Source organism: Myotis lucifugus, unplaced genomic scaffold (genome assembly GCF_000147115.1).
Source record: "Myotis lucifugus unplaced genomic scaffold, Myoluc2.0 scaffold_164, whole genome shotgun sequence".
Lineage (NCBI taxonomy): Eukaryota > Metazoa > Chordata > Mammalia > Chiroptera > Vespertilionidae > Myotis > Myotis lucifugus.
The window spans coordinates 1534647-1553156 of record NW_005871212.1 but is presented as its reverse complement, the minus strand read 5'-3'; the positions used below and the strand labels follow the sequence as shown (position 1 = coordinate 1553156).

At 47.2% G+C, this 18510-nt stretch overlaps 1 protein-coding gene across 1 annotated transcript in view; it reads left to right on the top strand.

The window, feature by feature from the left end:
* KIAA0355 (KIAA0355 ortholog) overlaps window positions 1–13792 on the top strand; it is a 58962-nt gene extending 45170 nt beyond the window's left edge. The window contains exons 9-13 of the mRNA XM_023759861.1: window positions 891–1924; window positions 6430–6595; window positions 7480–7617; window positions 10135–10213; window positions 11228–13792. Of these exons, the coding sequence (XP_023615629.1) occupies window positions 891–1924; window positions 6430–6595; window positions 7480–7617; window positions 10135–10213; window positions 11228–11536 (1726 nt within the window). The 3' untranslated portion in view covers window positions 11537–13792. The remainder of the gene's footprint in view (window positions 1–890; window positions 1925–6429; window positions 6596–7479; window positions 7618–10134; window positions 10214–11227) is intronic.
* Window positions 13793–18510: the final 4718 nt, after the last annotated feature.

Genomic DNA, 18510 nt, shown 5'->3' with positions numbered 1-18510 from the left:
CAATCGGGCCAGTGGCCCCGGGGAAGGGCCATGAGTGGTTGGCCTGTGGCCCTGCCCCTGATGAGAGTGTGGGAGCCAATTAGGGGTGGGGCTAGCCAGGAGGAGGGGCCGCAGGCCATTCGGGGTGGTGGGGGCCCATTCGGGGCGGGGCCAGCCTTGGGGAAGGGCTGCAGGAGGTTAGCCAGCCAGCCCCACCCCCTATTGGGGTGGGGGGGTGATCAGGGGTGGGGCCAGCCAGGGGGAGGGGTTGCAGGGGGGTTGGCCGGCTACCCCGCCCTCGATCAGGGTGGGAGAGGCCAATCAGGGGCAGGCCGGTTTGGGGGAGGGGCCGTGGGAGGTTGGCCGGCCAGCCCCACCCCCCTTCGGGCGGGTTCGCTGGCCGCAGTGGGCATCATAGCGACCGGTCGTTATGGCGTTACGGTCACTGGCTTTTTATATCTTTATATATAAAAGGCTAATATGCAAAGTGTCCCCTCGGGAGTTCGACCAGGAGAATGGTAGTTTGATCACTCTCTATGATGTGCACTGTCCACCGGGGGCGGCGCGGAACATGGCAGGGGACCAGCGGTGGCGGTGGGGCGCTGAGGGAGTGAGGGAAAGAGGAGGTGTGGAGGCAGGGGGAACCGCGCCATGGCGGTGTGTGGGCAGCGAGGGAAGGAGGAGGCAGGGAGGTGGGGAACCTGATCAGTCCTGATCGCTGGCCCAGCCTAGGGTCCCTATGTGTGCATGAATTTCGTGCACTGGGCCTCTAGTATATAAGTAAGTGAACCTAATAACACGCAGAGAGGTCTTTTTTGTTCTTGAAGTCTTTTTTAAATATAAAGAGATCTATTTCATTATCCAATTTGTATATTTGTCTTTTTTTAAAAACTACATTTCTGTTGAAATAGGGAACAAGCTTTGCCCTGCATACAGATACAGCTGCAAAGGGAGATGTGTGATTTTGGGAATCAGGCTGACCTCCCTTCTGGAAACGGGAACAAATCTTCAGGCGGCCTGCAGAAGACCTTCTCCAAACTGACATCCCGTTTCACCAAGAAAGCTTCGTGTACCAGCTCTGGCAGCAGTACCAATTATTCCATCCTAAATACCCCTTCCAAAAGCATCTTCATAGCTGGGTGTTCAGAAGAGAAAGTCAAAATGCCCAGTAATATTGATTCAAGGTTACAAAGCATTTTGAACATTGGTAATTTTCCTAGGACTGCAGACCCTTCACAGTCAGCTCAGAATCCCAGTAATCAAATGGCCAATGGTTTTCTCATGGAGAGGCGTGACAGCTTTCTGCAAGGGGATGATGGCAAGGACGAGAAGGGTATGAACTTACCAACTGATCAGGAAATGCAGGAGGTGATCGATTTTCTCTCCGGCTTTAATATGGGCCAGTCACATCAGGGCTCCCCATTAGTGACAAGGCGTAATTCTGCTGCCACAGCCTTGGTGACTGAACAGAAGGCAGGAGCCATGCAGCCACAGCAGCCACCACTGCCTGCGCCCCCTCCACCGCGGCCACCCCAAGCTGGGACACACACACCGCTGACACCCCAGCAAGGCCTGGCACCTCAGCAGCAGTCCCCAAAGCAGCAACAACCCCAGGTTCAATACTACCAACACCTGCTCCAACCCATTGGACCGCAGCAGCCCCCACCCCAGCCTCGGGCCCCTGGGAAATGGGTACATGGCTCATCCCAGCAGCCAGCACAGCCCGTCGGAGTGGGTCTGTCTCCTCTGGGCCAGTGGCCTGGCATGTCTGATCTCAGTTCTGACTTGTACAGCTTGGGTCTGGTGAGCAGCTACATGGATAACATGATGTCAGAGGTTTTGGGGCAGAAGCCACAGGGACCTAGAAATAATACCTGGCCAAATCGTGACCAAAGTGATGGAGTCTTCGGAATGTTGGGAGAGATTCTGCCTTTTGATCCTGCAGGTACGTGAGTCCCCCTCCCCACCTCAGGGTTGTAACATAAATATAATCACCGAGGACATCACAGGGTCAGTTGGCCACAGCCTTGTGGGGAAGTGATTTTAAAGACCCTTTTTCACTGCCTGATGGCAAGTATGGGACAGACCCAGCAAAGGTGGGAAGCAGTGAGGTTGCGGCTGAGAAGATAAATGGAACTCTTTTCCTCACTTTGCAGAGGACAGGGTGAGGCATAAGAGAAGCTACTAGTGCAAGTGGGCTCCAGTCTGGGCCCTCCCATTCATGGGAGCCACAGCAGTGGGGGCTTTTTTCTGTTGTGGTGTTCTTTTCTGCTTAAACTCCAGGACCTATGAAAGGTGTAGGGTACCCTCCTGCCTTCATAGAATACAGCTTCTCCCAACATACACAGTGTGAATATACCACCAGAGTTATCTTAGGAAATAAGAAAAAGAACTTAGAAACAAAACAAAGATAAACTAGGAGGAGGAACTGATTAAGGATAAGAGCCATGATTATAGTATCCCTGGCTGGTGTGCTCAATGGTTAGAGTGCCGGCTGTAGACTGAAACTTCAGGGGTTCGATTCCCAGTCAAGGGCATGTACCTGGGTTGCAGGTTCGTTCCTCAGCCCAGTTGGGCTCACACGGGAGGCAACCAATCCATGTGTCTCTCACATATCCTCTCTCTCCACCTCTCCCTCCCTCCCTTCCAAGCTGTCTGAAAAAGCAATGGGAAAAATATCCTCAGGTGAGGGTTAACAACAAAAAAAAAACACATCCTCGCCTGGCTGGTGTGGCTCAGTGGTTGAGCATCAACCTGTGAACCAAGAGGTCACAGTTTGATTCCCCATCAGGGCACATGCCCAGGTTGCGGGTTCACTACCCAGTGCGGAGCATGCAGGAGACAGCCGAGCAATGATTCTCTCTCATCATTGATGTTTCTATCTTCCTCTCCCTCACCCTTCCTCTCAAAAAAAAAAAAAACACCCACAAAAACACATCCTTAGGTGAGGATTAAAAAAAAAGAGAGAGCTAAAAGAAACAAGACTAGAAAAAAAGAAGGAGACATAAATACTACAGATACAGGAGAGATTAGAAGAACTCTTTTTTTAAAAAAAATATATTTTATTGATTTTTTACAGAGAGGAAGGGACAGGAATAGAGAGTTAGAAACATTCATGAGAGAGAAGCATCGATCAGCTGCCTCCTGCCTACTGGGGATGTGCCTGCAACTAAGGTACATGCCCTTGACTGGAATTGAACCCGGGACCCTCCAGTCCCCAGGCCGACGCTCTATCCAGTGAGCCAAACTGGCCAGGGCTAGAAGAACTCTTAAACATTACTACATATGACTTGATGACAACACATTTGAGAACTTAATGGAAAATGGATTCTTTCCTAATAAAATATACATTACCAAAATTGTACCAAGAAGTAGAAAACCTGCCTAGATCTATAGATCTATTTCAGTAGAAGAGATTATAAAGGTAATTATGAAGCCAACATGATTTTTTCCATAAAAACTTTATAAGAATTATACAAAAAGTAAACTATAGTGCATCTCATGTACGAGTGGATAGATGCAAGAAAATCCATCAGTGCAGATGTTACTAAACCCCGTTTACTTAAGGGGTATAAGGTGGTTCAGTAGAAGGAACTCTGCTAATGTACGGTAATCCATCAGATCGACCAATTAAATGAGAAAAATTCATAGTAATAGATACTATGGAGACATTTAATAAAAGACACCAGCAGTTCTTAAAAAATAAATAAGTCTCTTAGAGTAAAACATGAATAGAAGGAAATTTCTTGAATATAAAAAAAAAAAAGACTATGGGGGGAGGGGGCTGAGTCTGGAATGTAGAGTTTGTTTTCAAGAGAGACAATCTCTAGAGTAAAATAATTTTTTTTTTAATTTTTAAAAAAAAGACTACCTACCAAAAGCCAGTAGTAAGTAGCACTTTGTATAGTGAAACAAAGTTCCAGTTAAAATCTAGACCCCGACAGGGTGGCAGCTATCGCTACCAACAGCATTTAACTTTATCTTGAACTTTCTAGCAAATACATCAAGACAAAAACAAGGGAAATAAGAGATACAAGCTTTAGAAAATGATAGATTATAGAGCACATCTCTTTGCTAGCTATAGACTTGGAAAAAACAAGACTCAGTAAAAAAAAAAAAACTTGTAGAATTAGTAAACAAATCTGATAAAGTGTGTAGATGCAAGATAAGTATATAGAAATTGCTTTTTTCTCTAATTTAGTAAAAGGTATACAGAAGTGGAAAGTATATTTCATTCACAAGGGGAATACTCTAAAATATTGTACATAACTGTAGTATATATTTACAAAACCACAAGAAGAGGAGTTTCCCTGACAAAACAACCCAACATTAATTGTTAAAGGGCAGAAGTGTTTTTTTATTTCTTCTAGAAATTTCTCAAGCTGCTGCTCATGCTTTCTTGTTCTTGCTGCCCTGGGGTGGGTGGATGTGGGGAACTTTATGCCCTGGGCTACTGGAAGGGCAAACAGCTCCAGCTGCTGTGGAGGAGCAAGCCCACCTTGGCACTGCGGGAGAGGCATGGCACATTTCCTCCATTGCTGATAAACAGTCTGTACATTTTTTGACAGTCATGTAGGTGAACCAGAGTATAAGTGGTATTTGGCAGAATTTTATCACTGTTGTTGTTTTTTTTCTTTTTTAAATAATCCAGGTGAGTTGATGTTACCTTGCTGAAGCTTTAGATTCTTTATTCTTTCTTTTATTTTTTAAATATATTTTTGTTGATTTCAGAAAGAAAGGGAGAGGGAGAGAGAGATAGAAACATCAATGATGAGAAAGAATCATTGATCAGCTGCTTCCTACACGCCCTTTACTGGGGATCGAGCCCGCTATCTGGGCATGTGCCCTTGACTGGAATCAAACCCAGGACCCTTCAGTCCACCGGCCAATGCTCTATCCACTGAGCCAAACCGTCTAGGGCAGAATTTTATCACTGTTGATACCTGTTGAGGCCCAGACTGTCTTTATGTCCTTAGCCTGCAAATCCTACCAGCTTTTCCTTCTGGGTGTTCCTTTCTGACCTTCAAGTCCTTAATGTAGCTTTCTGCAGACTTGTCCCAAGGGCATAGAGTCTATATAGACAGGCAAACTACAGCCCGTGTAAAATGAATAAAACTAAAAAAAAAAAAAAGACCGTACCCTTTTATGTAATGATGTTTACTTTGAATTTATATTAGTTCACACAAACACTCCATCCATGCTTTTGTTCCGGCCCTCCGGTCCAGTTTAAGTGGCAGAGTCCTGAGCAAAAGCTAACCGTGTGATTGTGCTTTAGTGTCTTTCCCAACCTGGAGCTAAAACATACAAACTGCTGATTCATAATCAGTTTGTGACCCATGGGTATTTTCCTGCCATAGTTTTTTTTAAAATATATTTTCTTGATTTCCGAGGAGAGAGATAAAAACATCAATGTTGAGAGAGGATCATTGATGGGCTGCCTCCTGCATACCCGCTACCAGGGATCAAGCCCGCAATACAGACATATGCCCTGACCAGGAATCAAACCATGATCTCCTGGTTCATAGGTTAACGCTCAACCGCTGAACCACACAGGTTGGGGTTTTTTTATTTGTTTGTTTTTTAATTTTATTGATTTCAGAGAGGAAGGGCTGCCATAGCTTTTTATTTGACTCTTTCTCTAAGAGAGCGATACCTTCTGTGCTGTTTTTTTCTCCCACTTTTACTGCCCTGCACATTTCTCAGCTCTATCCAGTATGTTTCCAGGCACCTCTTAATACATCCTGAAATTTCATGTTATTTTTTACCACTTTTAAGGGGGAAAGAGAGAGACAATGGTTTGTGGTTCCACTTATTGATGCATTCATTGGTTGGTTCTTGTATGCACCCTGACTGGGGATCGAACCTGCAATCTTGGTATGTCAAGACGAGGCTCTAACCAACTGAGTCACTGGGTCAGGGCCTATTACCACTCCTATTTCTTCAGAGTGAATGAGCAGGTTTGCCATCCAATATCCATGGAAATATTCTATCAGAGTTGGGCCCAAGTGGGAATGGCATATATTCTCTATCTGGCTAACCCTGATGCTTTGATAACTTCCAGGTTAGTTGGCTGCTCACCCGACTTTCCAAGTTGTTACCTATGTAACATTAGACTTCGGAAAATGTTAAAGTATTTGTCCTTAATATTTAGTTATGGATAAAACAAACCTTTTTTGTTCTCCCTGTCTCCTGTTCACATTCAGCCTGCCTCTGTCCTAGGCATAAGCCTTCCTGACAGTCCTATGCACACCATAGGTGAACCTCAGACCTATGTGCTCCAAGCCCCAGCTCACCATTGCAGACTGCTAGGCAAATCCTGCAGCCAACTTGGCCACAGGCCTGGCAGCTCACCACTTTTCTGTGTGTGTGACCAGCACATCCTCAGAAGGTAGCAAAGAAAATGAGGCCAATTTGGCTCCAAACCCTGTTTATCCCTTTGTCTCAACACAGTGGGTTCAGACCCTGAATTTGCACGCTACGTGGCAGGAGTGAGCCAGGCAATGCAGCAGAAGCGGCAAGTCCAACACAGTCGCCGTCCAGGCAACCCTCGGGGACACTGGCCACCCATGGATGATGCCCATAGGACCTGGCCTTTCCCAGAGTTCTTCACAGAAGGGTGAGTGCTGGGCGTGGCCGTAAAGCTGAGTTTGGGATCTGGGTGTCCCCCCTGGGGCCTTTGTGCACTCTTATCAAGTAATTCAATTCCAAACCCGCATGTGAGAGTGACAAATGGTCAGATCTTCAGGAGGCAGAGTTTTGTGATTGACTGTGGGATGCATGGTGGCATGAAGTGTCCCTGTGAACACACCATTGGTATAAAATTGATTTTCTAGACAGACTCTTCCACCCTAGACAAGGATCTTATTTGCTGGTGTAAAGAAATTGCATGTTTAACAAAGTTTTTATGCTGAAATGAGCGTGTCTATGAAACAAACCCATGTAGTTTATGGAATGTGATCCTTACCATTTACAAAAGGTAAAGGTGTATGGTTCTGATTCCATTGAATGGAGAGAATTGTGGATTTTCATCATAAAGACAACTGGGGAGTGGTTTTTCACATCTCTTATTGCTACCTGGTTAAGAAATCTGGACAGCTAAAGACCACCTCAAGTTTTTGTTTGCTCTGATGAATTTCATATGTAAACCACAGGTTTCTGAGAGAAATAAAGGGCAGTGATGCGTATGTATTACAGTTGTCCCTTGAACATCACAAGGGTTAGGGGCACCAACCCACCATGCAGTTGAAAATCCACACAAATTTAAATTGACTCTCTGCATACATGGGTTCCTAGCCACGGAACGAAAGTACAGTTGACCCTTGAATAAAACAGGTTTGAACTGCACAGGTCACTTGCACGTGGACCTGCATGTAAGACATAAGAAACCACTATTTGGTGTGAGATGAGTGGAGGGTAAAGACTTTTAGAGCTTGGCTTGGGCTGCCGGTGTCTAGGCTGGCTGCAGGAGGCCCAGGACCAACTTCTCTCTTTGGCTTTCAGGGATGGCCTGCACGGCGGCTGGTCGGGTACTCAGGGAGACTCAGCCAGCTCGAGTGATGAGACATCCTCCGCCAATGGCGACAGCTTGTTCTCCATGTTTTCAGGGCCTGACCTCGTTGCTGCTGTCAAGCAGAGAAGGTATGAAGAGATTTCTAAATCAAAGGATGGGGCACGTGAATGTGATCCACAGCTTAGTCCTCTGGAAAGCTCAGGAACCCACTGTTCCCAATCGGCCTTGCGTGAAAAAGGCAGAGGGCCTTTGCTGGCACTGTCTTGCTTAGGCCTCTGTGGGGCCACCACACAGGCTTGTAGTCCAGGTGACTTAACATTGGGTTGAGTTTTTGCTGGCAGAATAGCCTCATGCCAATGGAAGTAAAAAAATTCCAGTATGTCAGGCAAGGGAGAGTTCTGAGACCAGGTTTGCCTGTGTTGGTCTGTGCCTTGCAGGAGGCAGCCTTTTGTGGGAGTGGGGGGAGCAGGACCAGGACAAGCAAGTTCTAATCAGGGCTCACCAGCAGGCTTTGCAGCTCCAAATAAAAGGCTGACTCTCAGTTTCCTTGTGAAAGGTAGAGGTGGGTAAAATGACCTCTGACTGGTATTTCAAAGTTGAAAAAAATAGAAATATAGTCTATTCAGATCTAAGAAGTTTAGATCTCATATTTAAATGGACCCTGAAATAAGAGGAGAATTTGGTTACAGAGAAGTAGAAAGACTTTGTGGGTGTGAGAAAGCAGAGGCCCAGAGTGGCAGTCTAAAGGATGTGGGCAGGAAATAGCATGCAGGGCTGCCTGGGCATTGGAAGTCATGCTGTGGAGAGGAAAGGGAGGCCAGGTTCCACGGCCCTTGTGTGACAGGTCGGGCTTCAGTGGATAAGCAGTGGGGAGTGGGGAGGTGAAGAGGGAAGGGTACCTGAGTCACAGAGTTGTAACAGTGGTGATGATAGTGATTGCTAATACAAGCTAGGCCCTGGGTAAGCATTTACGTACATTTTCTCACTCAGTTCTCGCAACCTCTGTATTTATTTGCTAGGGCTACCGTAACCAAGTACCACAGACTGGGGGCTTAAACGATATAAGTTTATTTTCCTACAGTTCTGGAGGCTTGAAGTCTGAGATCAGGGTGTCAACAGGGTTGGTTTCCTCTGAGGTCTCTCTCCTGGGCTTGCAGACAGCCTTCTCTTTGTATCTTCACATGGTCTTCTCCTGTGTGTGTCCATGTCCTAATCTTCTCTTCCTATAAGGACAACAGTCACATTGGATTAGAACCCACCCTAATGACTTCATTTTAACTTACGTGTTTAAGCACCTTATGTCTAAATACACTCACAGTATAAGGTATTTGGAGTTAGGACTTCAGCATATGAATTTAGAGTCAACATATGAATTGGGGGGAAGGGGGGTGACATAATTCAGCACATAGCAACCATCTTATTATACAAGTACTGTTTTACCCCCAATTCATAGGTGAAGAAGTTGAGACTTGGAGAAGTTAAAGTCATTCATTCATTCATTCATTCATTCATTGGCACCTATCATGTACCAGGCACCGTAATGTAGCGGCAAACAAAACAAAATCCCCCTCCTTGTGGAAGGTATATTCTATTGCGGGAAGGCAGATTTAAAACAACAACAACAAAATATGTCAGATTGGGTTAGATGCTGTGAAGAAAAATAAAGCAGGGTTTGGGGGCAGAGTGCAAGGGACAGGTGGATTTTCTGTTTTCAGAATGAGAGTCAGGAAGGCCTCTGATGAGCAGAAAGCTGAACACAATGAGGGGGCACTGGTGAGGTATTGGCAGAGGGTATGTGTGAGAGAGAAGAATCAAGGATGATAGGCAAGTTTTTGACCTGGACCAAGACTGGGAGAACTGCAGGAGAAGCAGGATGGAGCCAGGGGTGGAGTTTCAGACTTCCGTTTGAGACATGGGAAATCAGGGAGGCTGGTTACACATCTCAGCACCTGTAGCACCACCTCTGCAGAGACTGCTGTCTGCATGCAGGAGCGCTGACAGACTGAGTTACCCGGCTCTGAGCCTGCTAATCCTGCCTTTTTCATCCTTATAACAAACTTCATGTCAGTTGTGAAACTTAACAGGCTTTTTGTTTATAGTCACATATCCACATTGCATGGTAAGTAATCAGTATCTATTGAATAAATTAACAAAAGGCCATAACTCAGTGGTTCTCAACCTTCCTAATGCCGCGACCCTTTAATACGTGACCCCCAATTTCATTGTTACAAATTGAACATAATTAAAGCATAGTGATTAATGACAAAAACAATATGTAATTATATATGTGTTTTCCGATGGTCTTAGGCGACCCCTGTGAAAGGGTCGTTCAACCCCCAAAGGGGTCGCGACCCACAGGTTGAGAACCGCTTCTATAGCTGATGGACTCAGAGAGCAGCTGAAAGAGCCAGTATTTGTCCTCATGCCTGCCACCCCTACTCTATCCCAACCCTGTGATGGCTTGTGGAGTGCAGCATTTGATGGTGACTCACTTTTCCCCTGCACGCTGTGTATCCAAGCACGTCTCCACACAGCCACCTAGAATCAGTGCCCCAGATGCCAGAGCCAAGTGGATAAGGTGCCCCCTGGAGGTAAGCTGGACAGGAAACAAGGCAACTACTGCACTGAGCTCTTGGTTCTTTCAGGAAACACAGCAGTGGAGAGCAGGAGACCAGCACGCTGCCCTCACCGCCTCTTCTTACCACAGTGGAGGATGTGAATCAGGTATTGGGGGCTCTGCTCTGGCCACAGGGCTGGCTCTATTGGATACAGACCATGAGCAAGGTTCCAAGGTTGAAGTATTTTTTTCGTTTTTTATGCATTTATTTATTTAATTATCCTCATTCAAGGATATGTTTATTGATTTTTAGAGAGAGTGGAAGGGAGAGAGAGAAACATGGCTGTGAGAGAGAAACTTTGATCTGTTGCCTCCCAAACGTTCCCCAACCAGGGATCAAACCCACAACCTAGGTATGTGCCCTGACTGGGCATCGGGGGAATCGAACCCACAGTCTCTTGGTGTATGGGACAACGCTCCAACCAACTGAGCCACCCAGCCAGAGCCCAAAGCTGAAGTTTTGGGGTTTTTAAAAATATATTTTATTGATTTTTTACAGAGAGGAAGGGAGAGGGAGAGTTAGAAACATCGATGAGATAGAAACATTGATCAGCTGCCTCCTGCACACCCCCTCCTGGGGATGTGCCCGCAACCAAGGTACATGCCATTGACCGGAATTGAACCCGGGGCCCTTGAGTCCGCAGGCCGACGCTCTATCCACTGAGCCAAACCGGCCAAGGACCAAAGCTGAAATTTTAAGAGGGCGTCAAAGAAATGATGGGATCTTTGTTTGTGGTGAACAACTTTTTTCCCATGATTTTGTCTAAATGATCAGCCAGCTCAGCTAACTCAGAGCCATATGTAGAGGAAGCTCAGGGACTGTGCTGCCTGATATGGTAGACACTAGCCACATATAGCTATTTGAATATCAATGGAAATCAATGTAAATAAAAATTGAGTCCGTGGTTGCACTAGCCGTAACTGGCACGTGGCTGCTGCACTGCACAGTGCAGACAACATTCCTGCCACTGCCAGTTCTCTTGCACAGGGCTGTCCCAGGGCTGTGGGAGAGGGAGAGGCTCTCACCCTGTCTCCTAGGTGAAAACAGGGCAGAGATCGGGGCGGTGGGAAAGATGATAAATTGCCAGAAATGCCACTAAGAACCTTCTTCTGTCTCTCAGGATAACAAAACCAAAACGTGGCCACCCAAAGCACCCTGGCAACACCCTTCTCCACTGCCCAGCACACTGCCTAGCCCAGGCGCACCACTCTATGCAGTCACCAGCCCTGGCAGCCAGTGGAACGACACCATGCAGATGCTGCAGTCTCCGGTATGGGCTGCAAGCAGTGATTGCAGCACGGCCTCCTTCTCCTACGTGCAGACCCCACCACAGCCCCCACCCCCAGCAGCACACAAGGCAGCGCCCAAGGGCTTCAAGGCCTTCCCAGGGAAGGCTGAGCGCAGGCCAGCCTACTTGCCCCAGTACTGACCCAGGCCTGCCTGCCCAAAGCTGTTGGGGCCAGTGTCCCCATCCTAGGGCTGACTAGCTGGCACCAACCCCCCAGAGGACCAGTGCACCCCTGCCCCAGGCAAGGATCCTTGGGGATGGGGGTGGTTGGCAGCTCCAAGCCTTTAAGGCCTGGCTTCTCGAACTTTGGAGGCATCAGACCCTGGAGGGCCAGCTGAAGACGGAGGTCTCTGACCCTCCTCAGGGAAATGCTGGATCTTCGAGCTTAATAAGCACTTCTGGTGATTCTGATGCAGTTGGGCCACAGGCCACACTCTGAGAAATAGCTCTCAAGTTTGTAGTCCCACTGTGTGCTGGGAAGGCATCAGGCTGGAAGGATGACTGCGAAACTGACCATTCTTCTGAAACCTCTCCCTTCTTAACACGTTAAGTGATGACCACACCAATCACTGTATTTTATAGCTATTTTTCATACAGGTTTTCAGTTAAAACATCTCCTGCCTAAAATGCATTGAAGTTTTTAAGATAACAAATATAGCGGCTGGAGGTTTGTTCAACACTATTTTTATTTAAGCTTATACAAAATGGGCAACATATAGAATATGTGTGATCAGAAGCAATTACCTGGGTTTTCTGTGTGGGCAGCCCCTCACCACCCCAGCAGTACCCAGGGAGTGCAGCTTTTGTCCGATTTACAAAAGCAGGATCATAAAACTGAAGTCGAGGCAATTCCTGATGGTGCATGGAGATGAGCCAGCTGGCTACTGTCTGCAGGACAGAGACACACCTGTTGCCCTCAGGTCCTTCCACACATGGCCAGAGGCTTCAATACAGTCTCAGAGGTTGGGTGTGGTCAAGGGCCTGTACAGAGACACCGGCACTTGAAATTGCAGTAACTTTTATGAGCTGGCTCAAGACAAACCAATTAAGATATAGATAGGAATTAAAGTATTTTCTTTTTTAAAAAACCCACCTCATATTCAGTTAACGTGCCATTAAATAGATAACATCCTGTGGATTTAGGGATTTTCCAGCCAGAATGGATCCAGAAGAATTGAATGGTGCTTAAATTGAGAAATAATAATAAATATATCTATATAGAATAGACATCCCACTGTATATTAATTGAGGTTACAGAAGTTCTTTATATAAAACTTATTTAAATTTTTCATATTTCATCTTTGAAAAAGTCTAATTGAAAAAAATCTGTAATATTTTCTGGTATGAAAGTTTGACAGTATTAATATTTTTTTTATATTTTCTTAAATCATTAAACCATTTTAATATATGTTAACTACTAATAAATGGTTTATTCTTTCTAACTCCATATAACCTTTTCCAGCAAAGATTGTAATAACACATTTATGTTCTCATTTTTCTACAGATATAAGTAAATTTATATTTAAAAAATACCAAAAAGAAAATATATATATATGTCTGTATACACACTAATTATAGAGGGCCCTGAGGGTGTCTGAGCCCAGCCGCCTGAATTTTCAATACTGTGTCGCCAGGCTACTTCCAGACCCGGGTGTTGTCCTGTGCTGTGTGGGGATGCCATTGCTGCCTGTACTTGTGATCCTTTCACCATGGGTTCTGAACATTCACCTCACCATGTTTACAGAGAACTATTTTGTACATAGACTTTTTCAGGCACGTGCTCTGCACCAACCCTGCGTGGCTCTTGTCTGTGTTAGCCGTCACAGTGTGTGCACTAAACTCTGTTGAAGTTGTTTGTGGCTGTTTGACTTGTAACATAGTTTTCGATTTCCTTCAGTAATGTGTCCACAGTACCCTGTATTTCAAGTTCTGATATACTAAAGTACTCTTGTATTAATAGTGCCTCCCCAAGACCTCACCCTGGTCAGAGGTCAGTCCTTGATGCCCCAGCACAGCTGACGTCGAAGTTGCTAATTGTCCCATTCTAGTCTGTTTTTCTTAAGACATTTTTTAATTGCATCTCCATGGGCTGTGAGACTGTGTGAAGCTGTTTGTGTGGTCTCCTGGTAGGTGCTGTGTTCTCAGCACCACCTTGTTCTGAACACTGGTAATTCCAGGTGCTGCCTTGGCAGAGGAGTCTCTCCAAAGCGCGTGTGTTTGCATGTGTGAGCGTGTGTGTCCTTTGTGTGGCCGGGCATGGGTCCTTGCTCAGGCATCAGCAGGACATTGTGTGAATAGTTACAATGCTTCCAAACTGGAACTCTACATTTTGTATCTTTTAAAGCTCCTATAAGTAAATTAACTATTGGCTTTATTAAAAATATACATTTAATATTATATTTTGTATGTCTGTTTAAAATGAACTGCAACAGAAACCGTCAGAAGCCCTACTTGGTTCGTTACTTTGAAAAGCTGCACCTGAATTGGTTTTTAGGTCAGTCTGTTGTCTGATTCTGAAAACTTGAAAGGGGAAAGACCACTGAGGCGATAGGATGAACTGGGGTGGGTGAGCAGGAAACAAGACAACCTACCACACCTCTCCTTCTGGCTTCCCCAAGGCCAAAGCTGTGGGTGGAGCCAATGTCATGGTGAAGACCACTTGGAAGGATACCAGCATGTATACTATCCGCTGCCCAGGCAGCCTTTCCAGGGAGCAGACCCAGGGATAAGGGACCCAATATATGGCAGAAACCATACCTCAGAGGGACAAGGAGGACTAGTCTGACTGGATGATCATCCTGCTAAGCAGAAGAATAGATTGTACATTGGGAACCACAACTAGAGGTTGGGTTACAGAGGAATTTCAACTCATTTTCATTTACTATAAGACAGCACTTGATTGAAACTTTTTTTCATTAACTTAGTGTGAGCACCTATACTAATAAAAGGGTAATATGCTAAGTTCTTCTGGACAAAGCCGCAGCAGCTGCAGGGGCCAAGGGCGGTGGCGCAGGAGAGGCAGCTGCACCGAGGGCCCAGGCTGGTCCCACGCGTGCTGCAGGGCCCCTCAGTTTGCAGAGGCGGGCACTGGAAGAGTCGGGGCCATCCGTGGTCCTGGAGCCTCTGCAGAGGCTGGACAGGGGTGCAACCAAGGTATCTCAACCTCCCACAGCCGGCCTGGCCCCAGATCACCACACACACAAATGGGCAGGGGGCAAGGCCAGCGCAAAGAAGTGAGGGCCAAGTTCAGCAGCAGCAGGGGGGTGATGGGGGCGTTGCCTTCCCCAATCCTTTTGATCGCCTTCCACAGAGGGAGGCCAGACTGTGGCTAAGCCCTCAGTAGGACATCCCCTGAGGGCTCCCAGACTGAGAGGGGGCAGGCCAGGCTGAGGGAACTGCCCCCCCCCCAGTGCACGAATTTTCATGCACAGGGCCTCTAGCTAATATATAGTCTAACTGTAAGCACCACTCACGCTTCTGTGATGCCCAGAAGCTGAGCATGAGGACCTATATCTCAGGAACAGCTAAGTTGCATGAGTGTATTTAAGGAAAGTTCATATTAAAAGCTAGCTGGCAAAACATTTATCCAAGCGTGTTCCTATTTAACACGAGTACCTGGTATTAACACTGACCTGATGAACAATAGTGGTGGAGATAGGAGTCCTGTAACCCTGGGTTATGTGCTGGATGGGTGGCGATGGAAGCAGAACAGATGTTACATCTGAGTCCCCAGAGGTTCCTTGGAGGCCTCACCCCGTTTGAGAAATGGAGTGTAACATACAAGCAGGTGAGATCCTTGTGAGACTGGTGATAGTCCTTCCTCACTTGGGGTATCCTTGGTGTGGGATCCAGCTCTAGGAGTGTAGCCGAAATGCCAAATGCTAACCATTTGCAGGGGATGGCCCTCTGAGCTGTGTGGCCCCTGTTGTGATCTGGAGACAACGAGGAAAGAAACCATTCCAATGCTCAGCTCTTCGACTGCCAAAAAGCACTGTACATGGTCAGCATGCCTAGCAGGCTCCCAACCAAAGGAACCTTCAGGGCAAGCTCCTGGAAGTAACACACAGCTGGCCTTACGATTCCACAGGGTGGACGGGCTGGACCCAGGCTTCTGCATGTCTGTGAAGGGCCTGGAAGTGGCCTAGAAGACAGTCTTTAGTCTCCTCATTCAGTCAGGAAGTCCTATAAGTGTGTATTTACCCACATTTAAATTCTACCGTGTTCTTACATCTCCATTGCACTCTCTGGCCTCAGGGTTTTCCTTACACCCCTGCTACCTTGACATCACTTGCCTGTTGCTCCTGGAACTGCTCCTGCTCAGGGCCTCTCCATCAGATCTCAGGCCTGGCCTACCCTCTACTCGGCTTTGTTTTTCATGACAGCAATCAGCGCTCCCTTGGAATCGTGTTTGCATTTCTTTGCCCCTCACTAGAACCATGGCTTCATGATAGGAAGGAGCAAGTCAAGTCATTCATGGCCACATGGCCCCGTGCAGAACAGCGGGAAGCAGCTCCACACAAGCCAGGCAAAAGGAGGTGTTGCTGGGGCCAGAGGCAAACTTCTAATACAGAGTAAAAAAATAGATCTAGACTTGAAATGAAATCGCCTCTCATTTAGGACTAAAACACATGATGACAAGAGTTTGTTGTTCCACCGCAAGGAGGGGTTAACATTAGGAACTGGATAGGACTGAGTAGCCTTTTACTAAGTATAGAGTTTGCTATTCTCATGGAAACGCAGGCCATTGTGCGGTGGAGAACTTTTGTTCATGTACCTAACAATGGATTCACACGGAAAACCTGGGGCGACATCCCGAAGCGTCACGCCTACGCAGGACGAACTTGGGGCCTCCCAGGGCGCCGGCGCCCCCTCCCACTCCTGTGTGCGCAGGCGCACGCCCATCCCCAGGATATGTGCACATGCGCGCGCGCGTCCATCCCAAACGTGCGGGCAGGGGCGTTAGCGAGTGCCCTCTGCACCCCTCCTCCTCCCCGCCCCCAACTCGGCGCGGGGACATGCGCACATGCGCACCCCGGACGTGCGAGCCCACACGCTGACGCGTGTGCTCCCCCGCCCCCCACCTGTCGGGCTTCCGCCTTCCCTGCTGGTAGACACGCGCACACCGCCCCTCGCTAGCGGGAGCCAGGGAGAGGGCTGCGCGGGGTGGCAGGAGGGAGCTGCGCGGGGTGGCAGGGAGGTGTGGCGCCCTAGGCCTCGTCGGTCACCGTGACTCAGCATCCCCAGTGGGTGCGCCTCTCCGGAACGGGAACAGCTTATGAAAAGTCATGGGGTGGACGCCCTCGCGCCTGACCTCCCTCGGGCTTCTTCAACTCAGGGCCAGAAAACACACACACTCCCTTTCCCTCTGCCTCCGCCTTTACTGGTGATCCCCTGGTCTCCAGGTCCTGCCTGGCCCTGTCCAGCGGCCCCAAATTAAGGTCTGACTCAGTTTCCCCATCTGTATAACAGGGCTCTTGTTTGGAACTTTGCCCGCCACCGGCTCAGTAAGTGCTGGTTTTGCAAATACTCAGTGGAAGCCCATTGGTTTTCCTTAGGCTCTGAAATTAACCCCTGTTTAAAGTTTGGACTTCCTAACTTGCCTCCGAGTTCAGGGCCACCCTCCAATCCACTCCTCTGTCCAGGGCCAGACTCACTGAGGTCACTTGAAGGTGCCCATCGCGGAAGCAGGGTCCTTGAACATTCTGAACCAGGTTTTCTCTCCGTTTTGGTTAATCAGCCCCTGGTCTGGGCACATAAGACCCCTCAGGATTCCTGGGACCCTGAACCCTATACTCTGAGGTTTGCAGACCAGGCTTGGTACAACATACGGTGCTGATTGTGGTGATGGTCATAGAAAACAGGTTTCACTTTGTCAGAATGTAAGATTACCTTACACTGATATTTTTGCAAGCTCTAGACCCCACTCTACTCCCTAAGACTTGATCAGAGATGCCCCACCTCACGCTCCAGTCAGTGACTGATTACTCTCCCACAGTCTGAGTGCCCAGTTCCTGGACCTCCATTCCTCTCTGCCTTCGCCATGCTGATATCCTTTCTGTTTGAGATGCCATTCTTGGCCATTTCCACTTGTAAAATTCTACCCTGTCAATCAGAGGCCTAATTGATATTAAAACAAAGCTGAGATGATGGGGAAGAGCTAGAAAATGGCAGACAAGACAGGGTTTGATTAAGAACAGCTCATGAATCAGGCAACCGTGGGTTGGTTCTCTACTTACTAGCAGAGTGGTTGTTTTTAGATTTCTCAACCTATTAAATGGGAAGGACAACATAAGGCTGTTTTGAGGGTTGCATAGGAGAAAATATAGCACAGAACTCTGCACAGAGTAAACTGGCAGGAATAGTCACCATGTCAATTGGATGATGCATGGCTTTCAATTAATAACAATCTTCCTTTGTTCTCCTTTTTGTTTTCTTTCCGTGGCTACTGTAACTTATGGCCTTCCAGGTAGGAACCTAGTTTTTTGCTAATGTAGAAAATACATGCAACTTTGGAATTTCAAAGTATGATGTTAAACATAAAATAGTATTGGGGAAATCCAGAATAGTTGAACCTGCTGGGAACCATAGAGGCTAGACTTCTGAAGATGCACATAAAGGAATGTCAAAAAGATGAAAACTTCAAAAAGGCAATGATCAGAGGCCTCACCTCCTGCTTCTTCAGTGCCCAGAGCTGCTCCTATCAGACTAGGATGGACAAGAGGATATTGGAGAAGAGAGTGGGGCAGTGGCAGGTGAACACCCAAAAAACCTTTGGAAATACTTGGGAGTTGTAAGTGACAGTTCAGCTCAAAACAACTTCACCGTTAAGAGAAATCACTGATTCCTGTACCAGCTACAGACAGCAGTGGCCCAGCCCCAGGAACCTGGGCCCTGTGAGGTTCCCTCTGGCTTCTCTCTGGGGGTCATTCTCTCCATTGTTTTCCTTAAGACCAAGGACTGACCCTCAGGCTTGTCCTTTCAGAAAGGCAATCTAACACCAAAAAAAGCTGGGAGTTTCTGCTGCTGGCACCAGGGTCACAGAAAAGGAGAGTGTTTGGCTGACTGAGGTCATGTGCTCATATCTGATATGATCAGAGAGTCAGAAGAAAAAACAC